At 44.0% G+C, this 27,562-nt stretch overlaps 1 protein-coding gene across 1 annotated transcript; it reads left to right on the plus strand.

The window, feature by feature from the left end:
* The first annotated feature begins 683 nt into the window (after positions 1–683).
* On the plus strand, positions 684–27,058 carry LOC138796508 (vomeronasal type-2 receptor 26-like). Its single transcript, XM_069976115.1, has 5 exons — positions 684–736; positions 8,517–8,808; positions 19,940–20,824; positions 25,685–25,808; positions 26,163–27,058. The coding sequence occupies exons 1-5, from the start codon at positions 684–686 to the stop codon at positions 27,056–27,058; spliced, it is 2,250 nt and encodes a 749-aa protein (XP_069832216.1).
* The last annotated feature ends 504 nt before the right edge of the window (positions 27,059–27,562 follow it).

Raw genomic sequence — 27,562 nt, forward strand, 5'->3', positions numbered from 1 at the left:
ACACCCGGAGTGGAGCGACACTGAGTTAAAGGCTGATAAGCCAACTGCCGAAATATCAAAGTGATTTTCTTTGTTATTACTGTATGTCCGCTCAAATAATAATAATAATATTATTATCATTATTATTATTATTATTATTATTATTATTATTAGTGATATTTTGCTTATGTTCTTGGCCTTTAAGCTTCTATGAGCCTTGATTATCAAAAAGTTAACAAAGTTATTTTACTAAGTCACATAAAGAAAAGAAAAAAAGAAAGAAAAATTAATATATAACACAATTAATTCAAGACTTGGACGCATCTGGTGAGTTTAATATATAATGTACAATGTGAGTTAATTACAGATCCTCAGTAGCTCCGGTAGATATATAGAGCCTGAGATGCTGCATGTACCGGTACACAGGCAGAATGTCAGTGATAGGCTGCCGATGTTATGTCACTGAAATCTACACAGATTATACAATTATTTAACGGATTTAATTTGTACATAAAAAAATAAAACATTCTATACATAATGTCTCATCATCCAGTAATTCCAGCAGTGATCATCCTCTATCTGACACTTTCTATGACTTTGGCATCATCGTCTACCTGTCAGCTAAAAATGAAAAAATCTGTAGAAGAATATGGATATTAGGTGGAGACATTATAATCGGAGGAATATTTACCGTTAATCTGAACATGGATGAATTTCCAGTTGATTATAAACATCCGCCACTAATGTTTTGCAATGGGTAAGTCACAATGGAAAATTGCTGCTATAGTAAAAAAAAAAAGTAGTATAAAACATTTGTAATTTTAAGGCTATGTGCGCACTCAGTATTTTTGCTTAGTATTTTGGTCAGTATTTTTTAACCAAAAGCAGGAGTGGATTTTACAACATAGAAAGGCTATGTTGACACACTGTTGAAATTGAGTGGGTGGCCATCATTTAATGGCAAATAACATCCGTTGTTTTAAAATAACAGCAGTTATTTGCTAATTAAATGGCGGCCATCCACTAAATTTCAACAGTGTGGGAACATAGCTACTCCTGGTTTTGGTTGAAAAATTTAGATTGGTGCAAACTGGCCACAGCAACCAATCACAGCTCCTCTTTCCTTTCACTAGAGCTGGAAGCTGAGCTGTGATTGGTTGCTGTGGGCAGTTTGCACCAATCTAAATTTTGCATCCTTTGATAAATATCCCCCATAGTATACACTCCCGCCGGGATCCCCAACTGTGCCATAGAAAACTGACATGTCAGTGCACACTTTGGAGCGAGCAGCTCCAGCCCCACGCTCCATAGTGTGGTGATGCTGGCGCCCACTGATGCTCCCGCATCTGAACTCAGCGGCGCCAAAGATCATCCGGTCAGTACTGCAGTACCAGCCGGGATGATCTTTTCTGAGACAGGCCTTTCTGTGAACCGGCCGGGTGACGGAACAGCCGGTCTCATACTACGTGTGACCATAGCCTAAGGCTTTGTTCACACACATAATTTTTGTTCAGTATTTTTTAACCAAAATCAGAAAGGCTATGTTCACAGACTGTTGAAATTGAGTGGATGGCCGTCATTTAATGGCAAATAACATCCGTTGTTTTAAAATAACTATAATTATGTGCCATTAAATGACGGCCATTTATCCAACTTCAACAGTGTGTGAACATAGCCTTTCTGTGTTTTCAATCAACACCTGATTTTGGTTAAAAATACTGAACAAAAATTATGTGTTCAAACCACTCCTGGTTTTAGTTAATACTGACCAACATACTGAGCAAAAATTCTGTGTGGGAACATAGCCTAATGGTCATTTTAGCATTTCTGACTGTTATAATGCTTTTATTTTGGATTGATCCTAGAATGAGTAATAGGTAAATCCAATACACATGACTTATAAAAGGGATATTACTGTACTGAATTAAAAAGTAATATACTGCTGAGGCAGGGATAAAAAAAAAAAAAAACGTACTTACCCAGGTCAGATATCCGAACCCCTACCTCTCCGGTTCGTCTCCATCTCGTCCTCTAAACTTTTATCTTCTTCTTCTTCAGACATAACCACTTGGGATAAGGACCAGCACTGTCCACAGAAGTTTACTGTCTTGACCAGTGATTGGCTAAGCCCGCACATCATGTCCCTTAGTGCTTGTCTCGAGAGCAGAAATTTTAAAAGGTTGGAAAGGGGTGAATTGGAGCCGCAGGGAGAGAGTGGTAGTTTTTCCCCCCCTATTTTCCCTTAAATTTCACAGCAGTTGATCTTTTTTACTACTCTTCCTGCCATTTGCCTCCCAAATAGTTCCATTTCTTTTCAAAAGTGTTCTTAAATATAAAACATACTACAAATATTGATGGTCGAGCATTAAAATACTCGAATGTGCGTTATTGTATCAAGTATTTTTCAATACTCGAATGCTCACTTGAGTAACAGATACCATTAAAGTCAATACATAATTAGAGCATTTTATAAGGGGTCTCCTATTCGGCAGAGGGGTGGGTGTCTGGTGCACCTGAAAACCTCAGAAAGTGATGGAAACACCATGGAAATGGAGTTGGTACAGTAGGGTGAGCATGCATGGTTGCATCTAGAACCCCAAGGTCACTGTATTATCTGTACTAGTTGTATACTGGACCCCTATCAGACTGAGTAGACCATCCTTTACTGGTATATTATATTGTATATCATTCACCATTGTAACTGAGCCCTGTAGAGAGGTAGAGCTTTGTATTTGTGAGATTTACTTAGCCTCGAGGTGAATTTTCTGCAACTTTGAGATTGTTAGGTATCTTGAAAGCTTTCCACTTGAGATTATATTAATCTTTCTTACAAACTGTAGAAGTATGGACTTCTTGGTGGTGCCCCTGGTAGCGGGGCCTTGGCAGGCACTTGTGAGAGTGCCTCTCGTCCAAAAGTCTCTATTAGCCAGCTCTGGGTAAAAACCACCAGGTCCCCAGCTTCCACCCCTTCTGGGACACCTAGAATATGGATATTAGAGCATCTTGATCTGTCCTCAATATCAGTCAGTTTTCTTTGGGTGTCCTTCAGCTGGGTCCTTAAGACCTTGGTTTCGCTTTTTAGCTCTCCCACCTCCTTAACCAGATTTTTGTGTTTTTTTTTAATAAAGAAATTATATGTTGTCCATTTAAGGCATGTTCACACTACGTAAAAGTACATCCGTTGTTGCCATCGACAACAACGGCCGTACTTTGTACGGTGTGGAACACTGCCTTTACTGCTATGGGATCCCAGCCAGAGCATATACACATAGTACACTCTCTGGCCGGGATCCAATACGGCGCCTCAAAGAACTGACATGTCAGTTTTCTGCGTCTGCAATTCAGTGAATTGCGGCCGCAGAAAGACCTGCCAGTTCACACGATGCACCTACATCAGAACAATGCGGCCGGAACGATCATCCAGCCGGTACTTAACCCCTTCGTGCTGCAGCTAGTTTTGGCCTTAATGACCAGGCTAATTTTTCAAAATCTGACCTGTCTCACTTTATGCTCTTATAGCTCAGTGATGCTTTAACGTATGCTAGCGATTCTGAGATTGTTTTTTCGTGACATATGGCACTTTATGTTAGTGGCAAAATTTGGTCATTATTTTGTGTGTTTTTTGTGAAAAACATCAAAATATCATGAAAAATTGAAAACATTTGCATTTTATGAACTTTTAAATTCTCTGCTTCTAAAAAAAGAAAGTCGTAGCACATAAATTAGTTACTAAGTCACATTACCAATATGTCTTCTTTATTCTGGCATAATTTGGTAAACATATTTTACTTTTTTAGGGTGTTATGGGGCTTAGAAATGTATCAGCAAATTATCACATTTTCGTGAAACTGATTTTTTTAGGGACCAGTTCTTTTTTTAAATGGATTTAGAAGTCTGGTATCCTGAAAACCCCCATAAGTGACCCCATTTTGGAAACTACACACCTTAAAGAATTAATCTAGGGGTATAATGAGCATTTTAACCCTACAGGGGCTGGAGGAAAGTATTCACAATTAGGCAGTAAAAAAATTGAAAATTTTAATTTTCCAATAATATATACGTTTAGATTAAAGTTTCTCATTTTCAAAAGGAATATGAGACAAAAAGCACCCCAAAATTTGTAATGCAGGTTCTCTTGAGTACAACGGTACCCCATATGTGGGCGTAAACCACTGTATGGGCACACAGCGGGGCTCAGAAGGGAGGGAGCGCCAATTAGCTTTTCCAATGCAAATTTTGCTGAAGAAGTTTCTGAGCGCCAGGTGCGTTTGCAGAGCCCCTGTAGTGTCAGCAGAGAGAAAACCCCCCATAAGTCACCCCATTTTGGAAAGTACACCCCTCAAAGAATTCATCTTGGTGTGTGGTGACCATTTTGACCCCACAGGTATTACAGGAAAGTATTCAAAAGAAGACAGTAAAAATGAAAAACTCGAATTCTTCCAATAATATGTTCGTTTAGTTTGAAATTTCTCAATTTCACGAGGAACAAGAGGAAAAAAGTACCCCAAAATTTGTAACGCAGGTTCTCCTGAGTACAATGGTACCCCATATGTGGGCATAAAAAACTGCATGGGCACACAGGAGGGCTCAGAAGGGAAGGAGCGCCAATTAGCTTTTTCAATGCAGATTTTGCTGCAGAAGTTTCCGAGCGCCAGGTGCGTTTGCAGAGCCCCTGTAGTGTCAGCAGAGAGAAAACCCCCCATAAGTCACCCCATTTTGGAAAGTGCACCCCTCAAAGTATTCATCTTGGTGTGTGGTGACCATTTGGACCCCACAGGTATTAGAGGAAAGTATTCAAAAGTGGACAGTAAAAATGAAAAACTCAAATTTTTCCAATATTATGTTCTTTTAGTTTGAAATTTCTCAATTTCACGAGGAACAAGAGGAGAAAAGTACCACAAAATTTGTAACGCAGGTTCTCCTGAGTACAATGGTACCCCATTTGTGGGCACACAGCTCAGAAGGATGGCACACAGCTCAGAAGGAAGGGAGCGCCAATTAGCATTTTCAGTGCAGATTTTTCTGAAGAAGTTTCTGAGCGCCAGGTGCTTTTGCTAAGCCCCTGTAGTGTCAGCAGAATAGATTCCCCCCAAAAGTCTCCACATTTTGGAAAGAGCACACCTCAAAGAATTCATCTTGGGGTGTGGTGACCATTTTTACCTCACAGGTATTAGAGGAAAGTATTCAAAATTGGCCAGTAAAAATGAAAAACTCGAATTTTTCCAATAATATGTTGGTTTAGTTTGAAATTTCTCAATTTGACGAGGAACAGGAGAGAAAACGTACCCCAAGATCTGTAACGCAGGTTCTCCTGAGTAAAACGGTACCTCATATGTGGGCATAAACCACTGTATGGGCACACAGCAGGGCTCAGAAGGGAAGGAGCGCCAATTTACAGGAGCAAAACCGCAGCTAGTAATGGTTATTAGAATAGCGCAGTTACTAAAATAAAATAAAAAAAATTAGATTACAGGTAATGTGGGGTGGTTACGGGCAACCAGGGGTGGTTATGGGCAACCTGAGGTGGTTACAGGTAATCTGGGGTGGTTACGGACAACATGGGGTGGTCACGGGCAACCTGCTGTGGTTACAGGCAACGTGGGGTGGTTACAGGCAACGCGGGGTGGTTACGGGCAACCTGTGGTGGTTATGGGCAACGTGTGGTGGTCACGGGCAACCTGCTGTGGTTACGGCAACGTGGGGTGGTTACAGGCAACGTGGGCTGGTTACAGGCAACGTGGGCTGGTTATAGGCAACGTGGGCTGGTAACGGGAAACGTGGGGTGGTTACGGGCAACCTGCAGTGCTTACAGACAATCTGGGGTGGATACGGGCAACGTGGGGTGGTTACGGGCAACCTGCAATGCTTACAGACAATCTGGGGTGGTTACAGGCAACGTGGGCTGGTTACGGGACACCTGCAGTGCTTACAGACAATCTGAGGTGGATACAGGCAACGTGGGGTGGTTACGCGCAACCTGCAGTGCTTACTGACAATCTGGGTTGGTTACGGGCAACGTGGGGTGGTTACGGGCAATGTGGGGTGGTTACGGATAAACTGAAGTTCTTATAGGCAATCTGGGGTGGGTACCTGTAATCTGACATGGGCACCGCAATCTGGAGGGGGTCATTGGCAATTTGGGGTGGTCAGAGGCGACGTGTGGTGGTCAGAGGCGACGTGTGGTGGTCAGAGGCGACGTGTGGTGGTCAGAGGCGACGTGGCGTGTTCAGAGGCATCGTGGCGTGGTCAGAGGCATCGTGGCGTGGTCAGAGGCATCGTGGCGTGGGCAGAGGCAACGCGCGGTGGTTACGTGCAATCTGGGGGGGTTACATGTAATCTGGCATGATTACGGGGAACCTGGGGGGTTATGTGCAACCTGGAAGGGTTACAGACAATCTGGGATTGTTACTGATAAACTGAAGTGCTTATAGGTAATCTGGGGTGGGTACATGTAATTTGGGGTGGTTACGGGCAATCTGGAGGGGGTCACTGGCAATTTGCGGTGGTTACGGGCAACGTTTGGTGGTTACGGGCAACGTGCGGTGGTTACTGGCAAGGTGCGGTGGTTACGGGCAACGTGCGGTGGTTACGGGCAACGTGCGGTGGTTACGGGCAACGTGCGGTGGTTACGGGTAATCTGGGGAGGGGTTAGGGGTAATTTGGGAGTAAACTGCAATTATTACTATAATAAAAAGTGTGTGTTTTATTTTTTTGTATGTTTGTCACTTTTTGTACTTTATACATTCATTTTCACTGTATTACTATGATTACTGTGATATTTTCTATCACAGTAATCATAGTTCAGTGACAGAGACCAAATTGGTCTCTGTCACTTTAAATTTTCAGAGCTTGGCTGGTTGTGGAGCGCATGCGCACTTCATAACCAGCCAGGACGTCGAGGAGGAAGGAGCTCCGTGGGTTCCGGTGAGTATATGGGGAAGGGGGGGTGACTGGGGGACGGGGGGTGACAGGGGGGGTGGGGGGCGACTTGGGGGGTGGGGGGACATCACTTTTTATCCCCTGTCACCAATCATTTATGGTGACAGGGGATAAAAAGTGCTGGGAGCACATGGTACAAGCGATCAGCGGTATATAGTATATACCGCTGATCGCTTGTACCGGGACCCCACAGGGGGGGTCCCCGATGACTGCCCCATGCTCTCCGCTACCTCCGGTGGCGGAGAGCATGGGGCTTTCATTCATTTTAACTTTTTCATCGCTGTGAACCGACGTTAGTCGGTTCACAGTGATGGCGGCGGCCATCTTGGAAATGATGGCCGCCGGGGGAGGGGGGTTAGTTATCGGGGCACTAGGGGGGTCTGATCTGGGGTCTGATATACACTTATTTCATCTCCCCCCACCGTAGATTCACGGCGGGGGGAGATGAAAGGCGGCGGCAGCACCGGTAATCCTCTTTACCGACGGCCGCCGCTATAACATTAATAGCGGCGATCGTCGGTAAGGGGGGGGGGGCGGGACGGACCCCACACACTGCCCCAACCCCTCAGCTACCTCCGGTAGCCGGGGGGATGGGGTGGGGGCCGTCCCGGCCCCGCAGCCTTATTCTCTGCCATCGCCGTAAAAAGCTGATGGCAGCAGAATAAGGCCCATTAGTGACCGCCGTAGAAAGCCGTATCGGCGGTCACTAAGGGGTTAAAGCGTAACTGTCATGTTTTTTTTATTGCAGAAATCAGTAGTATAAGCGATTTTAAGAAACTCTGTAATAGGTTTCATCAGCCAAAAAAAGCCTCCTTCTGTACTCAAAAAGCAATTTCCCAGCCTCCCCCTCTGACTTCTTATCTGTGCATTATCAGGCAAACACGTCTTCATTACAGAGAAGCCAGTGAAGACGGGTTCTGCTCTCTCCATTGTAAGCCTATGAAGGGGGGGAGGGGCTGAGGGAGATGAGGGAGCAGGAAGAGGTGACATGAAGGTCAGCTGTTTGTAGACTGTCTGGGCAGCTAAAACGCTAAATTCAGGTGTCAGAAAGGTCAGTGCTTATCTATGAACTTACTGAGAGAAGATTGAAGGGTGTTGTGCTTTGCATGACTGCTCTGTGCTCAGTCACTCCTAACAGCCTCTCCCCTCTCCATAGCCACATAATGGAGACAGAAATCCTGCTTCTTCTGATGTGAGGGGGGAGGCTGGGAGATTGCTTTTTCAGTACAGAAGGAAACTTTTTTAGTACATAAAACCTATTACAGAGTTTCTTAAAATCGCTTGTACTGTTGATATTTAATGTTTTCAGTTACGCATTAAGTACCGGCGGGAATGATCTTTGCAGGGACCGGCCGTTCCATGACCCGTTCGGCTCACGGAACGGCCAGTCTCTCTCGTAGTGGGAACATAGCCTGAGGTTGTATTGGGCAACATTTAAGACCTATAGAGGGCAGGATCTTTTTATAATGTCCTGGTACATGAAAGCATACAGTTCAAGAAAGTGTAATATCTCAGTCTCATGACTTTAAGTATTAGTAAGTATTAGGTACATAATATACAACTGTGGTGATTGGTGGATGTGTTATTTTTACTTACAGAGCCCTTTTATCTAATTACAAACACTTTTTGGATTTCCGATTTGCCATTGAGGAAGTGAATAGAAACCCTTATCTTTTACCTAATGTGACTTTAGGATTTTATGTGTCTGATTCATGTACCAGTGCTAATAAAGCTGTAAAAAGCACAATACAAATCTTATCAGGACCAAAAGCTACTGTACCCAACTACAACTGCATGAATGACTATAACATTGCTGGTTTTATTGGAGATCTTTTATCTGTAACAACTCTGCCCATAGCCCAAGTGCTGAATGTGTACGGATATACACAGGTAAGAAATACAAATTTAGGAACCCAACAAAGCTGAATTGCCTTACTAATAGGTCAGTGTAATAAAGTTAAAATTCTATCCACCACTGTGCAGTTTTACTTGGTTCAGACAAGGGGCAAGATGTATCATGCCTGCATCTGGTGAATATCTTAACATAATAAAAAAAAAAAAATCTGAGATTATTTTAAACTATTCACCAGTATTCAGCCATAAGGGCAGGAAGTGGAGGGTGGGGTGGCTTTAAGGTGGGGAGTAGGTGTGGCCTCCTAATTCACCTAATTCATCATAATTTACTTCTTCTAGAAGGCATACGTCATGGAGAAAAAATACACCTGCTGAATAGCAAGCATAGATATATGTGTCCATCTAACGCTGGCTGGAAGAGCCTTAGTAAATCTGGCGCAGCGCATTTGGAATTTTTGCCGGATACGCCAGATTGATAAATTTAACCCAAAGTGTACTAGAAGAACACAATGAAATGTCCCACTCACTTAAATATAAAGTTCACTGTGCAAAAAAATTACCCTCACACAGTTCCTTAGACAAAAAAAATAAAATAACCACACCACCATTCAGCTGTTCTCAGTTCATTAATTAAGGAATCAAATGCATGGAGATAAGGGTCCCTTTACACAAATATATCTGACAGATTTTTTAAGCCAAAGCCAGGAACCAGGGCTGTGGAGTCGGTAAGGCTAGGTTCACACTGCGTTTTCAGCATCCGTTTAACGCATCTGTTTTTTTGCAAAAAACGCATGAAAAACGGATTGCAAAAAACGGATTCATTTGTGTGCATCCGTTTTTCCATTGACTTCCATTATTAAAAAAACGGATCCGTTTTTTTTGGCGGACCAAAAAACGTTGCTGACCCTATTTTTCTGGACGTTAAAAAAAACGGATCCGCTAAACGGATGCTGAAAACGCAGTGTGAACCTAGCCTAAGCTGCAGCTCCGACTCCAACTCCGACTCCTGAATTTAATCAGGACCGACTCCAACTCCCGACTCCGACTCCCACTCCTTCATAAATGGCCGGTCATATTCCAGGGGACTTATTTATCACACTGGCTCAGCAGCTTCTCCCTAATGTCCTACACGATCTTGGGGCAACTTCTGAAACATATAAAGCAGCTTCTCCTGTGTGTGCAGTGGATGCAGCCAGTCTCCAGCCTCCATGTCCTAAACAACAAAGAACTAGACTAGATGGAGCAAGTGATCTTTTACTGCTGACAATCTTCTATGTTTCTAACTAAATAGTCACCATACTTAAAGAAACACTGCTAACAATGCCAGATCCCTGTGATATAGAGGTCATCCATAGTGATATACAGGGGGTCACACATAGTGATATAGAGAGCAGTCACACATAGTGATACAGAGGTCACACATAGTGATATAGAAGGCCACTGTGGGGGCACACAATAGCACAAACACACACACACACACACACAGCCTCTTGCAGCCATAGCATACACACCCCCACACAGCCTGCTGCAGCTATAGCACACACACAGCCTGCTACAGCCATAGCGCACACACACACACACACACACACACACACACAGTCTGCTGCAGCCATAGCACACACACAGCTAGCTGCAGCCATAGCGTACACCACACACAGAGCCTGCTGCAGCTATAGCACACACACAGCCTGCTACAGCCATAGCACACACACAGCCTGCTGCAGTCATAGCACACACACACACACACACACACACAGCCTGCTGTAGTCATGGCACACACACAGTTATGTCTTCCTCCGTTTGAACCACTAGAGTCAGTGGACTTGAAATTTCTCACTCTAAAGTGCACTCTTCTTCTAGCAGTAACATCTGCCAAACGCTTAGGAGAGCTTCAAGGTCAACTTCTCCATACATTATATTCGCGGAAGACAAAGTCACCATGCAGCCATAGCACACACACAAACACACACACACACACAGCTGCAGCCATAGAACACTGAAGAAAAACCCGCAATCTTCTCCCAGAGAGAAAACACCACACTGAGGACAGAGGTTACTGCTAAACTACTTATGTCTTATTCTCCTCCTCCTCCTCTATATTACACAGGATATTGTCATATTACACTGCTGGTCGTATAAAGTCATCCAGCATTCAGGAAGAGAACAGCACAGATCTCTCCCCACACAATGGAATCTTCCAGCTTAGAAACAAACTGCCAAATAGTGACCGACAACGTTTCCACGACCACCCTTATGTAATAGGGCCAGTGTCCTATTGGAATGTTGCTCATAATATATATTCATTAGCAAAATTTGTAAAATTCATATCAAAAATCAATTCTACATTTTTTTTAAAGATTTTTTTTAAAGCTGGAGTCGGAGTCGGTACATTTTTCCCCGACTCTGACTCCAGCCAAAGCTAGCTCCTTCTCCAACACTGACTCCAGCCCAAACTAGCTCCAACTCAGACTCCACGACTATGATTCTGACTCCAAAGCCCTGCCAGGATCGGACTATAAACAGAAAACAAGTCAGAAAGGAAAGACACAGTGGTAGCGTGTTTTAACACATTTAACACCAAAAAAACTACCCCCTGCCCCCATAACAAGATGCAGCTTTCCTGCCACATACAGTACATGGTGTAATGACTTTTCATAAACATAATGTCAGGAACTCACCTCGCCGGGTTCCAGCGGCGTCTTCTTCCAGCCCGTCACCGGCGGCCGGCTCGGGAGTGCGCCGTCGCTCCGCCGCCGGAAGCCAAGTGATGTCACGGAGACCCAATGGCGTCCTTGACAACGGGGGACGCCGCGGTCTTAAGTTGCTCTCTGTCGGCCGGCCGGCACACAGCTGAGTGGATTCTTCTCAGGCTGGGTGACAGATTGCTCTGCCACTCAGCCTGCAGTGCTGCAGTTGTTCATTGGCTGGTGTCAGGAGGCCGGACCCATCAGCTTCTGGTTCGGGCTCCTGATCCAGCATAAGTTAAATTCAGAGCCAGCTTCAAATTGCTGGCTATTAGGTTAACCCCTGGTCTCAGCTTCCCCGTGTCTCTTCCTGCGTACCCCGTCCTGATTCCTCTGACTGCTCAATTTGTTATTCTGGTCCCCCCACCTGACCTGTGACTACCCCTTTGTATTACCGATTCTGTACTGTGTTGCCCGTGTGGTTTGACTTGGCTTGTTCACTACTCTCTATTGTGTTTTGTCTGTCTGTCTTGTTTAGTGTGTCACATACTCAGTGTAGGGAACGTCTTTGTGGTTGTCCCCGGCCGCCTAGGGCCGGCTGAGGCAAGTAGGCAGGGACAGTGGGGGGGTTCAGACACAGGGCCCACTGTCTGGTTGTGTTTGTACCTCTCAGTCCCCTCACACATAACATGTTGCCAATGAGGCACAACTTAAAGACTTTGCCCAGCTGGGCAAACATAACATAATCGATAACTGCCCAAACAGTTTATTATGAAAACTCTTTTATTCGAGAGCCACTGATGCTGGGACAAGAAACAGGCTCAATCTCTAGCCCCTTGGACTTTGGAGCATCCTCTCACTCCTGATGGCATACAGTGGATGTAGAGGTGGGTTCCAGGTGAAGGACTTCCACTATGGGACAAGGTGAGATGGTGTCAGTCGCTTGGGGGACTCCATGACTTGTATTAGATGCAGGGATGATTTCTGATCCTGGGAGGTGGCTTTCATGTCCTGGTGTCAGCCCTTCAGATGTGTCAACAAGGGATTAGTGCAGGGGATGTTCTTCGTCTCACTCCTCTGACTCTGTAAGCATAAAGGAAGGCTCCGGTGGTATCACACCCAGTCAGGTAATTGCGGCAGTCCACCATCCTTGTGGTTTTTGCATAGGGGTGTACTCTATTTCCTCAATGGGTTCAAGGCTATGTATGAACTCTGGGAGGTAGTCGCTTTTTTACAAACTCTTCCAGTCTAAAGATTTCTTGCACTTTGTAGATATATCCTATAATTGTCGGTGGGGATTATGAGCTCCAGTGAACAGGTGAAGAGTTTGAAGGCCATCAGCAACAGGGTAGGTAGGTGGTGTTTAGCAAGAGTGAAATTAGAAATAGGTACTGTACCCAGAGTAGAATTAGAGATGGATCAAATGGGATTGCAACGTCCCATATACTTTTAGTCTATGTTCCCACAATGTTTTTTCAACCGACGTTGTTTGAGGCTAAATTTCTAGCTATTATTTGCCCTACTTTGAAAGTCGATATTGCAATAACGGCCATTGGTTTATTAATTAGGTTCAGGTTTAAAGTTGGCCATTTTACCCCCTTTTAGGTGGGGCTATTAAGAAGTTAAATCGAATTTATGTAAAAATGGTGGAATGACAGCCAGAGATTAAAAGTTTCCCTTGTGTCCCATTGGCATCACAACGATAGGGCGTATTATTGCCCCTGCGAGTCCCTGGGACGAAGGAATATTTAATGTAATCATAAGTACTTTAATAATTTTTCAGATAAACCCCTCCCACAGGAAGTATAAATAATCCCTCCTCCCCACAATCATCAGTCTTTTTTTATAGGTAGGTAAGACCAAGTCTGACTTCTTTGAGGTCCTGCCTTCCATGTGCTGCATCTGTGGGGAGGATCTTGAATCAGGAGTGAACCGGGACAAGGTCCTACGTTCATTCAAGAAAGTCAATATGGCAATAGACTTTCTATGCGATGCAGCATCTCAAGAAACCAGACTGGCATCCAAGTCTATGGCTTTGTCCACTGCAGGTCGTCGTGCACTATGGCTGAAGCCCTGGGCTAGGGATGCCAACTCAAAATTCCAACTGTGCAACATGGAATTTCAGCCAGGAAGATTATTCGAGTCTGAATTGGATAAGTTAATGGAGGAAGTGTCAGATAAGAAAGGAAAATCTTTACCTCTAAGGAAAGACTTTAAGGTTTCAATAGACCTGCAGGACGCCTACTTTCATATTCCTATTCTGCCTGCGCACAGAAAATTTTTAAGGATTGCCGTTCACCTACAAGGAAGGGTAAGACACCTTCAGTTCAGAGTTTTTCCATTCGGTATAACATCAGCCCCCTTTGAATTCACAAAGGTAGTCTCGTCTATGATGGTCCTGTTCAGACTACAGGGAATAAAGATTATTCCTTATTTAGACGACTGGTTGATTATGGCCCAGACTCAGACTCTTCTCAACTGAATTATGTCTTGGACATTCTTCAGCAGTTGGGATGGATAATCAATCTAGAGAAGTCGGATCTGAGGCCATCCAAGGAAAAGATTTTTTTGGCTTCATAATAGATTCATCTCAGATGAAGCTGTTCCTCTCACCTCCCAGGTTAATACGCTAACAGAGGGGTGCTCAATTTTTGGTTCCTCCGCGACGAGTTTCGATTCGGACTCTGATGAGATATCTAGGGCTTCTCTCATCAGCCGCAGACGCAGTCCCATGGGCATTGTGGCATATGCAATATCTTCAGAAGGAAGTTCTGACGGTCTGGAATCGAGATATAGAAGATCTAGAGATACTTCATGTACTGTCCACAAAAACTCGCCAATCTCTAACCTGGTGGAGACAGGTCAAACATGGGGCCGACATAGTGGAACCACAGTGGATAACTATCACCACAGACACGTCAGGCTTAGGTTGGGGAGCGCATCTGGAAGAGATGACTGTATCTGGCACTTAGAACAACCAAGAAGCGGCTCTCCCATCCAACGTATGGGAACTAAGAGCTATATATCTAGCCCTTATTCATTTTTCTTAGAAATTACTACAGATGGTTGTCAGAATCCGAACGATCAACATTGCCTGTGTTGCATATATCAACAGGCAGGGAGATTCCAAATCTCACCTACCTCTCAGAGAAGTAGAACACATCTTCAATTGTGCGGAACCCAGAATAACGAGACTGACCGCACTTCATATAAGAGGCATCCACAACACGCTGGCAGACCGTCTGAGCCAAGGACTGACTATTCCAGGGGAACGGTCGCTTTCAAGGAAAGTGTTCGTCCAGCTAACCCAAAGGTGGGGACATCCTCATATAGATCTTATGGCAACGAAAAACAATGCCAAACTGAGGAATTTTTGTTCCCTCTACTCGGCGGACAACCAGACAGTGGTTGATGATGAGCAGAGGCGAATTCTGGAAGCTTCCACTTCTACCAGACTTGATATCCCAGGGTCATCATCTTTGCCAGGACCTTCCCAGCCTCAACCTCACGCCTTGGAGGTTGAAGGGTCCTTATTAGGACCAGAGGAATTTTCTGAGAGAGTCCTTCAAACTTTATCTCATGCCCGAAGTCATTCAACCAACCTATCTTACAGGGGCGTAACTAGAAATGGCTGGGCCACATAGCAAACTTTTGATTGGGGCCCCACCCCCTCTCGATCGACCACTATGCCATCAACACACTTAGCTCTACACAAGTTCTGTACACCATATAAATTACAGTACAGTTACATCAGGTGACTTACGGGAGACGTCTTCTCTGATCGGAGTTCTTCCCTTTTCATTTTCTTTTCCATCTGCCCTGGGCCGTTATGAGAACCTTTCCGGGCCACGAATCCACAGAATCTGCCAGACAGACATATTAGGCTCCACACTCTGTCACCATCCTCATCTCTACCAACTGCACATCTGTATTGGCCCCTTTACACCCACATTTAGTGGGTAGGCTGACTCTATGTGATCCCATTTTAGTATATGGCCCTCCTCTCTGTCGCCCCTCCTTATAGATAGCTTCCTTATGTTGCCCCCCCGCTGTCCCCCTTATAGATGCCCCCCCATGTTGTCCCCTTATAGATGGTCCCCTATGTTGCCCCCCCTATAGATGGCCCCCTCTTCCCCTATATTGTCCCCTTATAGATGGCCCCCTTTCCCCCTTTATTGTCCCCTTATAGATGCCCCCTTCTCCCCAATGTTGTACGTTTATATCCCCCTCTCCCCCTATGTTGTCCCCCTCTCCCCCTATGTTCTCCCCTTATAGATGGCCTGCTCTCCCCCTATGGTGTCCCCCCCTTATAGATGGCCCTCTCCCCCCCCCTTATAGATGTCCCCCTCCCCCCTTCCTTATAGATGGTCCCTCTCTCCCCCCTCCCTTATAGATGCCCCCCTCCCCCCCCCTTCCTTATAGATGCCCCCTACTCTTCTCCCCCTATTCCTTATAGATGCCCCCTTCTTTCCCCCCCCCTTCCTTATAGATGCCCCCTTCTCTTCCCCCATTCCTTATAGATGCCCCCTTCTCTTGCCCCCCCTTCCTTATAGATGCCCCCTTCTCTCCCCCCCTTCCTTATAGATGCCCCCTTCTCTTCTCCCCCCCTTCCTTATAGATGCCCCCTTCTCTTCCCCCCTCTTCCATATAGATGCCCCCTTCCTTATAGATGCCCCCCTCTCTTCCCCCCCCCTTCCTTATAGATGCCCCCTTCTCTTCTCCCCCCTTCCTTATAGATGCCCCCTCCTCTTCTCCCCCCCCCCTTCCTTATAGATGCCCCCTTCTCTTCCCCCCTTCCTTATAGATGCCCCCTTCTCTCCCCCCTTTCTTTATAGATGCCCCCTCCTCTTCTCCCCCCTTCCTTATAGATGCCCCCTTCCTTATAGATGCCCCCTTCTCTTCTCCCCCCTTCCTTATAGATGCCCCCTTCTCCCCCCCTTCCTTATAGATGCCCCCTTCTCTCCCCCCCCCTTCCTTATAGATGCCCCCTTCTCTTCCCCCCCCCTTCCTTATAGATGCCCTCTTCTCCCCCCTTCCTTATAGATGCCCCCTTCTCCCCCCCTTCCTTATAGATGCCCCCTTCTCCCCCCCTTCTTTATAGATGCCCCCTCCTCTTCTCCCCCCTATCTATAGATGCCCCCTTCCTTATAGATGCCCCCTTCTCTTCTCCCCCTTCCTTATAGATGCCCCCTTCTCCCCCCCTTCCTTATAGATGCCCCCTTTACTTCTCCCCCCTTCCATATAGATGCCCCCTCCTCTTCTCCCCCCCTTCCTTATAGATGCCCCCTTCTCTCTCCCCCCTTCCTTATAGATGCCCCCTCCTCTTCTCCCCCCCTTCCTTATAGATGCCCCCTTCTCTTCTCCCCCCCTTCCTTATAGATGCCCCCTTCTCTTCCCCCCCTTCCATATAGATGCCCCCTTCCTTATAAATGCCCCCCTCTCTTTCCCCCCCCTTCCTTATAGATGCCCCCTTCTCTTCCCCCCTTCCTTATAAATGCCCCCTTCTCTTCTCCCCCCTTCCTTATAGATGCCCCCTTCTCTTCTCCCCACCCTTCCTTATAGATGCCCCCTTCTCTTCCCCCCCTTCCTTATAGATGCCCCCTTCTCCCCCCCCCTTCTTTATAGATGCCCCCTCCTCTTCCCCCCTTCCTTATAGATGCCCCCTTTCTTTATAGATGCCCCCTTCCTTATAGATGCCCCCTTCTCTTCTCCCCTCTTCCTTATAGATGCCCCCTTCTCTCCCCCCCTTCCTTATAGATGCCCCCTTCTCTTTCCCCCCTTACTTATAGATGCCCCCTTCTCTTCTCCCCCCCCCCTTCCTTATAGATGCCCCCTTCTCCCCCCCTTCCTTATAGATGCCCCCTCCCCCCCTTCCTTATAGATGCCCCCTTCTCCCCCCCCTTCCTTATAGATGCCCCCTTCTCCCCCCCTTCCTTATAGATGCCCCCTTTTCTTCTCCCCCCTTCCTTATAGATGCCCCCTCCTCCCCCCCTTCCTTATAGATGCCCCCTTTTCTTCTCCCCCCTTCCTTATAGATGCCCCCTCCTCTTCTCCCCCCCCTTCCTTATAGATGCCCCCTTCTCTCTCCCCCCTTCCTTATAGATGCCCCCTCCTCTTCTCCCCCCCTTCCTTATAGATGCCCCCTTCTCTCCTCCCTCCCCTTCCTTATAGATGCCCCCTTCTCTCCCCCCCCCCCTTCCTTATAGATGCCGCCTTCCGAGGAAAGCAAGTTTAAAAAAAAGAAAAAAACTCACCTAACAACACGCTCCCCCGTCGTGCCTTTTTCCTGTCACCCCCTGTCTGATGCGCGGCTGCCGTCTGATGCCGCATCCTAGCCCCGGCAGCGCGCGTATCATAGAGTTCTGTGTGGGCCTGTGGCCGCGACTTCCGGCACACGTCTCCGTGACGGAAGTCGAACCGCAGCACAAGCCCACACAGAACTCTATGAGTGACAGGAGCGCTGTGGACCGGTCCCGTGCTCCTCCTGGCCCAGTGACTCATTTTCCCTATGGTTGGGGAAAGGAGTCTACGGGTCGGGAGGAGCACGGGACCGGCCCCCGGCTACAGCACCCGGGAGGCATGCTCAGCCGCCGGGTGCTGCAGGATATGTAAGCTCCAGGGGCCCGCGTCACGGGCCCCTGATGCGGCGGGGCCCCGTAGCAGCCGCTACTTAGACAGAATGGGTCCTTTTAGAAAGAAAGAAAACCGTCTGAATCTGTTTATGGGGAAAAACAAAGGAAAGAAGGCTTCCAAACCATCCATTTTTAGGTGGATCTGTGAAGCAATTGAGTTATGCTATTCATCAGCTGGTAAATCTCCACCATCTTTTAACAGAGCCCACTCTACCAGGGCTGTCGCCTCTAGTTGAGCAGAAAGATAATTGGTGTCCTTAGAGAACATCTGTCAAGCTGGTTTGTGGTCATCTGCCTCTACATTTGTTAAGCATTACTGGCTGGATGCTAACTTTTCTACCAGAACAGCATTTGCCAGATCAGTGCTTAATGCCACTGTTCTGGATGTCCCGCCCTTAGGGGATGGTACTTGCTAATTCCCCTATCGTTATGATGCCAATGGGACGCAAGGTAAGCAAAAATTATAATGTTAATTTGTTTTCCCTAAGGCCCATTGGCATCACAAGTCTCCCTACCCTTAATTTTCTTGTTTATTGACTGATGATTGTGGGGAGGAGGGATTATTTATACTTCCTGTGGGATGGGGTTTATCTGAAAAATTATTAAAGTACTTATGATTTCTGGAGTGGAACTGAAAGGACAAAATTATAATGGAAAGATGTGTTCAGCTTTTGTGTTTTCAACCCTCTCCTGGTCTTGAAAAGTTGAAAAAAGACTGACAGCAATATAATGTGTGAACATAAACTAACATTGTGGAGTATATTCATCTTATTGAGGAGGTGTGGTGTCTTATATCACCTCGACATCCACCTCGACAAGTTTAAAGGAATTTTATAACATGAGTCTTTATAACATGACAGAAGATGTAAGAATAAGCAACATGGTAGAGGTGGAAAAATTAAATGCATTGAAGTCAATGGAATGAGGGCCGCCCAATGCACACAGTGTATTAAATAACGGAGGGTGATTGCACTGACGTCAAAATAATGATCATGGCAATTATGTGTGAACGTCTTTTGCAAACAACAGACATCAAAAATTGTAAAACAAAATAAATATATATAAGGCATTTACAACAGCTACTATGTTTTTCTTTACCACTTGCCAAACTATGATATGCAGTTAAAAATGTTGTTCGGGAAAAATGAATTCTTGGTGAGGCTGCCAGGCTTAGGGGACATGTTAGTAATGTATACTTACCTGGCCCGTTCCCCTGTCGCTACTAAATCCCAGGCCACCCGCTCTGTTTCACTTTCTGAGTTTTCTTAACATACGATGAGGTTGCACTGCCACTGGAAATAAATACTCGGAATGGATTTTATACTGAGTGGCCATTACCGATGGGACTGAAAATACAGGAAGAAGTGTAGGGGAAACGGGACAGGTAAGTACAAATTACCAACATGTCCCCAGCAGCCCCGGCAGTATGGCCTGGTATTTATTTCTCCTGGACAACCTCTTTAAGTCATAGGTCAAATTAGAGAGTGTCTCACAGGCTCAAGAGCCCCACACCTATCAGGCATTGGCTTCTATCTGCAGATGAGACAAAGACTGGGTCGATTACTAAGATGGGGCTTAGTGTTAGCCTATAAAACAGCTAGTAGCTAGTGCTAATCCCCACTATGCCCCATTATCTACAGGGAGGAGTCATACCGGTAAAGTTGTTAGTCTGTGTCGGGGTGGTAGTATGCTGGTATACTAGGCTGGCAACAGGAAAAATTAATGGTTTTGTATCTCCTGGCTATGGAAAGGAGGAAGGATCTCTTTAAAAGCATTCAACTTCTTTCAATAATTTCTTCAGTCTTTGTAAATGCAAAATTATTCTTAGTATTATTTTTATCTTTTTCCCAGATCAGCTATGGGGCTACAGATCCCCTTCTCGGTGATAGAACTATGTATCCCTATCTCTTCCGAACAGCACATAATGACCATGTCTACTTTTCTGCTATTTTAAGACTCCTGAAGCATTTTTCATGGAGCTGGGTTGGAATTGTTACTAGTGACGATGACAGCGGAATCAAGGAGAGCCAAACTCTGACCTCATTTCTTAACAGTCATGACATCTGCGTAGAGTTTACTGTTAGAATTGTCTCTAAAAGGCCTTTGGAAGTTGAAGAAATTACCAGAAGTGCACATTTTATAAATGAGATAAACAAGAAGTTCATCTCAAACTCATCTTCTAACATTATTCTTATATGTGGAACAGTTTCTTTCTATATGACAAACACTTTACAGCTGCCCGATTATGTGGTGAAGACAAAGACCTTTATTCTTCCACCCAGCTGGTTCGCCAGTAATGAACTGGTAGAGCAAGTTTACCGAGCATTTAATTGTTGCATTGGATTTCTATATACTATGGAGGCTGATATAGAGTATAGTAGTCAAATACTGAACAATCCATATGAAACAGGCGAAATGATAACATTTATTATGAACATCCATCCTTCTAAGTTTCCAGAAGATAAGATGCTTGAGGATGTCTGGATGACATGTTTTCGGTGTTTGTCAACCAATCCCTATAAAAATTCAGTTTATCAATTAATTTGTAGTATAAAACTGTTTAACTGCTCAGGAGAGGAAGATATAAAAGAAATACCATATGCGTTAGACAATATACGTTCTCCTGCTGTATACTATGCAGTACTGAGCATGGCTTATACGCTGGATGCTTTGTTTGTATCATTAGGAAAAGATTTTCACAGAAATAAACTAAAAAGTCATAAATACAGACATAAGGTAAAGTCAACTATAAGAGTATTGATGGGCATTATAATATATGATACAGAAAAACAGGGGATCAACAATCAACCCTATATATTGGAAGTGAAACCAGGTGTCTGAACATAAGAAGAAAAAAAAACTAATACAAAGTAAAAATATGTGCCTAGATGGTCAAGTTAGAGATAAATGTAAATGATAAGAATGCAAATCAAATTTATTTATGATAAAAATACCAATTTATGGTGCGTTCACACCTACAGGATCTGCAGCTGATTTTCTGCAGCAGATTTCATTTAAATAACTGAACACAGCATCAAATCTGCTGCAGATCCGCTTATCTCTCTCCAGGGCCAGGACTAGGAATTTTGGTGCTCTAGGCAGAGAATACAAATGCCGGAGAAGGCAAATGGCAGAAAGTATAATACCCTGAAAGTGCCCCTACACTGTATTAAGAGCCCCAATACATACAGTACTTGTCTTGTAATACTCCTACCACCGTAAAGTGATTACATGTTGCCTCAAAACTGCTCTGAACAAAACAGAAAGATATCACCAATGTTTCCATTACATAAGTAGTCACTGTAACCTATACATAAGTAGTCCCCTGTACCCCTATATAGCAGTAACACCCCTCTGTGCCCCCATAGTTTTAAGGTGTCCCTATTCCCCAACTTAATAATTAGATATGCTCTGTGCCCAGTATCATAGAAAGATCCCTATATAAAATAGGTCCCTCTTTGCAGTCTCCACATAGTATTAGGCCCCTCTGTGCAGCCCCCAGTAATATAGACCCCTGTGTGCTTCCCCCAGTAGTATAGACCGCTATGTGCTGCCCTCAGTAGTATAGACCGCTATGTACTGCCCTCAGTAGTATATACCCCTTGTGTGCTGCCTCCAGTAGTATATACCCCTTATGTGCTGCCTCCAGTAGTATATACCCTTTGTGTGCTGCCATAGTAGTATATAGACCCATGTGTGCTGCCCCCAGTAATATATAGACCCCCTGTGTGCTACCCCCAGTAGTATATAGACCCCATAGTGTTGCCCCCAGTAGTATAAATACACCCTGTTTGCTCCCCAGTTTTATAAAGATCCCTGTGTGCTGCCCTCAGTAGTATATAGGCCCCTGAGTGCTACCCCAGAATTATATATATTTTATTATATATGTTTGCTTCCCCAGTAGTATATAGACCACATTGTGCCCCCCCTGTAGTATATAGACCCCCCGTGTTCTCCCCAGTTGTAAATAGACCCCTGTGTGCCGCCTTCAGTAGTATATAGACCCCTATGTGCTGCCCCAGTAGTGTATAGACTGCCATCTGACTGCTATAGAGTGCATAAAGACTGCTATACAGTGCTACTGACATCTTTTGTAAAGGATGATGATTGTTTTATTAAGAGACACTAATGGAAGCCACTTACTATGTGCTTGAGGACCTCTATCTACAAATAGGGACTTCTAATTCAAAGGAGACTGAACATATTTTGAGCCCCGAAGTCTTATGTTATCTTGTCACCACTACAGCAGTCATCAGACTCTTGTTTACAGGTGTTTGTAAGATTACATTTAAAAATTAAATTTGTACTCTGCCCTCTAATGGACGCTGATTACAAGTGCTCTTTACAAATGTCTTATAAATTACCTAAAGGGTAGCTTCACATGTACCGTATCGGAGCTTATTTCCTGCTGCGGATGTTTGATTCTCTCATTCCTCTTATTTGTTCTATTTTCTAACATATCATTGATCTTTTATTAAAAGCTAAACCAACACTTAAGGATTATTTACTACAATATTGGATTAGATAAGAGATCATACTATAATGAGAACGGGGAAATGAATACAATTTATTTATTATACAACTGGGTGAGAAGCAGGGAACTTCTCACAATTAACTTCATGGGATCTTTTTTGCCATGGGCATCACCGGACAAGCAGCTTTACATCAACTCATCTCTGGTAACCTGGAAAAGTAGAGAGGTCAGAAATTGTGAATTGAGATCTATTTGTTTGTTTTTATGTTTTGTTTTTAACCCCTTAACGACATCGGACATAAACTTACGCCGACGCGCCCTGGTACTTAGCGCAAACGGGCTTAAATTTACGCAAGATGTTTCCCCGATCGCTGTGTGTTCACACACAGCGATCGGGGAAGATGGCCTGAAATGAAATGAAACATTTTTTACACTATAATGTTGGTTTAGCCTTAAATTTTTCATTTTCACAAGAGGTTAAAAGAGAAAAACACAAACAAAATGTGTAGAGCAATTTCCCCCGAGTCCGTAAATACCCCACATGTGGACATAAAGTGCCATGTGGGTGCAGGGCAAGCTTCCGAATTGAAGGAGCACCGTTTGGATTTTGGAGCCTGGATTTGACCAGAATGGATGATGAACGCCATGTCGCATTTACAGAGCCATCGTGCTACCAAGACAGTGAAAACCCCCCACAAGTGACCCTAGGAATCTAACAAGGGGTGCAGTGTGGATATGGACCCCTTGATGACGGACACATTTGTTCCGTGAAAGTGAAAAAATTTAACTTTTCCCTTTCACGTCACATTGTTCCACATTTGTGCCCATCACCAGTGGGGTCCATATGCTCACTGCACCCCTTATTAGATTCCTTGAGGGCTGTAGTTTCCAGAATGGGGTCCCTTGTCGGGGGTTTCTAGTGTTTTGGCAGCACGAGGGCTCTGTAAATGCGACATGTCCCTTGAAATCCATATCAGTGAAATTCAGCTTCCAAAGGCCAATCCTTCCCTTTGGAGGCTCGTCCTGCGCCCACTTGTCACTTTTTGTCCACATGTGGGGTATTTCCGTACTCGGGAAAAACTGCGCTACACGTTTGGTGTTTTATTTTTATCTTTTATCCCCTTGTAAAAATGAAAAATGAAGGCTAGAACAACATTTTATTGTAAAAAATAGAATTTTTCCTTTTTTTACACCACATTGTTCTGAAAATCTGTGAAGCACCTGTAGGGTCCATATGCTCACCACACCCTTTGTTACATTCCTCGAGGGGTGCAGTTTTCTAAATGGTGTCCCTTTAGTGGTGTTTTTTAGGTTTTGGTACCCCAGAGTGCCAACCTGAAGTGGTACAATCAAAAATGATCAAATATAATGGAGGCGTTGAAATTCACTAGGCGCTCCTTCGTATCTTGAGGCTTGTGGTTGCGTCAAATAGCGCAATAGGGCCACATATGGGGTATTTCTATAAACTTCAGAAACGGGGCAATCAATATTGGGGTGCATTTCTCTGGTAATAGGTTTATAATTATGAAAGATATTGAAATACAATAAAATCTCTGCACAGAAAATTAAAATTTTCAAGTTTCTTACACACTTAGAGGGACATTTATTAAGTCCGACGTTTTTTACGCCGGACTTATAAATGTCCCCGCATCTCCGGCGCTACGGAGATTTATGTAGGGGCGGACTGCCTCTACATAAATCCCGTGCGCGTCGGTACGCACAGACGAAAACCTACGCCACCTGAAAGGTGGAGTAGGTTTTCGGCATATCTTCTAGTTTAGTAGTAAAAATGATAAATCGCGCGGACTCTGAGTCCGTGCCCCCCATTCCGCCTCTCCACACACCCTCCCCGCCCCCCGGCGTACCCGGCGGAAAGTGGCGATTTGCAAATATCTTATTTGCAAAACGGCCATTTGCGAATAAAATATTCGCAAATTGCCCCTTTCCGCAAAAAAGTACGTCTTTTTTTGTTCGATACATGTCGCCCATAGCTTTTATTTCTGTGACTCCCCTAAAGGGTTAAAAAACTCTTTTGCTTTTGCAGAGTTTGGGGGGTGCAGTTTCTAAAATGGGGTGCTTTGTGGTGTTTTCTAACATACAGTCCCCTCAAATACAATTTAGACCTGAACAGGTCCCTAAAAATATCTGATTTTGAAATTTTACTGAAAATTTGGAAAATTGCTGCTAATGTTTTAAGCTTCCTATTGTCTAAAAAAATGAAACATAGTTTAATAAAAGCTACCAACATAAAGTAAAATATGTTGCTAATGCTATTTAATATATAATTTATGTGGCATAATCATTTTCTGTATAAGCAGAAAAGTTTCAAAGTAGGAAAAATGCATTTTTTCACAATTTTTCAAGTTATTTTGGTGTTTTTCATAAAGATTTGTTATAAGTATCGACTCCTTTTTACCAGAAATGTAAAGTACCATATGTCACGAGAAAACAATCTCAGAATCTACCAAATAGGTAAAAGCATCCCAAAGTTAAGTCCTTTAGGGGTTAAGGGTGCCGTCAGGCTTACAGTATCTTGGCAGTTTTAAATTTCTGAGTTCTGCAGCAAAATTTGCTGTGATATTCTCTAGTGTCACTCCCTATGGCTCTACATCTTTGCAATGGGGTTTTATTGGGCTTTGACAATGTAGCCCCTGACCATTTTACCCACAGCTGGCAAGATACATTACTTGTCCAGGCTCAAGCCTGCTTCTTCGGCTCCCAACTCCCTGGAGTCCCTCTCAGTCAATCAGTGCACTTTTGGTTGAACGAGACACCAGGGAGTTGGAAGCTGTAGAAGCAGGCGGGGGGCCAGGCAGGTACTACATTGGCCTGGCAGCTGGTGGGTTAAGTAGGCTGCGATAATGTATGTGTGAAAGCACCGTTAAAGAAATTATTGGGACAAATTTTCTCTTAAGATGTAACATAAAAGATTCTGTCACTATTTATTTTTTTATATCTATTATGGTAAACTAAAAATGGCCATAACACGTGTTAATCAAATACGAAATTTTTTTTTTTTTCTTACACTTAAAAAATATGATGATGATGATGATAATAATAATAATAACAATAATAATAATAATTATTATTATTATTTACTTTTTATGTATTTGTCTCTACAGATACCAAGATCACAATGTTCAGAGAACTGTCAACCTGGTAGCAGGAAGATCAAGAATAATCAGAAGCCGATCTGCTGCTATGACTGTGTAAAGTGTCCTGAAGGAGAAATATCCAATATAACCGGTAAAAATAAATTCACATTATGATTTAAAAAAATTAGTGGCTGGTGTCTACAGTGAACAAAGAGAAACCAAACAAAACATACACTACATTTGTTTAAGGGTAAATGTACCTATGGAACACTTTGTATCTATAGTTTAAACATCAGCACATACTTGGTGTCCTTTTTTAACCTTCCCCCTTGCCTTATCAACATCCCAATATATGTGTAAAAATATAAATAGCTTAGAAAAAAATCACAAGAGCCTATAGGGAAATGTTTGTGAACTGAAGCCACTTGAGTGTTGTGTTAGCCTGTTGTGATATTGTAATGAATATTTTTGTTGAATAAACCTTATTTTTCTGATGTTTTTCCAGATAGCGAGAACTGCATAAAATGTTTGCCTATAGAATGGTCAAGTGATAAAAGGGATCAATGTCTTCCGAAACTTGAAGAATTTCTAGCCTTCTCCGACAGTCTCGCTATAATATTAATGGCCTTTGCTATTCTGTTCTGGACGATATCTATTCTTTTATTAGGAATTTTTGTGTCACATAAAGATTCCCCCATTGTGAAGGCAAATAACAAGACCCTGAGCTTCATCCTCCTTATCTCGCTGTCATTGTGCTTCCTCTGTGTCTTCTTATTTATTGGTCGTCCTGTCGATAAAACCTGCAAATTACGACAAGTAGTTTTTGGCATCATCTTCTCCATCTCGGTATCTTCTGTTTTGGCCAAAACCATCATGGTCTATATGGCTTTTAGAATATCCAGACCTGGAAGTCGATGGAAAAAACTGATTGGAGTTAAAGTATCCAACTCTATAGTTGTGGTGGCCTCATCCATTGAGGTTATTATCAGCATTATTTGGCTATCCTTTTCTCCCCCATACCTGGAGCAGGACACCCATTCCTATCACAGGAAAGTCATCATTCAGTGCAATGAAGGGTCTCAAGTGGGTTTCTTTGCTGTTCTAGGTTACTTATTTGTCCTGGCAGCTGTTAGTTTTACTGTAGCTTATTTGGCTAGAACATTACCCGATCGTTTTAATGAAGCCAAGTACATCACATTCAGTATGCTGGTGTTCTGTAGTGTCTGGATTACTATGGTCCCCTCCTACTTGAGCACCAAAGGAAAAAACATGGTGGCCGTAGAAATTTTCTCCATCTTGGCTTCAAGTGCTGGACTTTTAGCTATATTATTTTTCCCAAAATGCTACATTATTTTCCTTAAGCCTGAAATGTATACAAAAAGCCATCTGCATAACAGTTAAAAAAAATGATATGATCTCAATAACTTACTGATAAAAATAAAAAATAAATTAATAAACATGTTTACAAGTTTTATACTTGGCTCGATTTAGCAGTTACTACCTACATTTCACAGTGTTAGTAACAGCCATATTGATACTTGTTTTTTACACTTATACGATTATATGATTTCCTAATTCAGGCTACATTTACCGTGAAGCCTTTGTTGCATCCCTCAAATTTAATCTCATCTAATTTATTGATGCAACTGATAGATTAAAGCATATGTGCCATCAGGTACATTCGCATTAATATGACCCACGTATAGAACGGCGTTGTAGGAAAGTCGTTGTCGTGGTCTGTTTTTTAACCAGGGCCCGGTTTCCGTGTATGGCCCAGTTCAATCCAGGGGTACCGGGCTGGGGCTGGAGCACTCGAGGCGGAATGGCCCCTGCCCCTCTATGGCATGGCTAAATTGATTCTAATGGAGCCGCGTCATAGAGGGGAGGAGATTTCATCCCACTGGG

This window comes from Dendropsophus ebraccatus, chromosome 7 (genome assembly GCF_027789765.1).
Source record: "Dendropsophus ebraccatus isolate aDenEbr1 chromosome 7, aDenEbr1.pat, whole genome shotgun sequence".
NCBI lineage: Eukaryota > Metazoa > Chordata > Amphibia > Anura > Hylidae > Dendropsophus > Dendropsophus ebraccatus.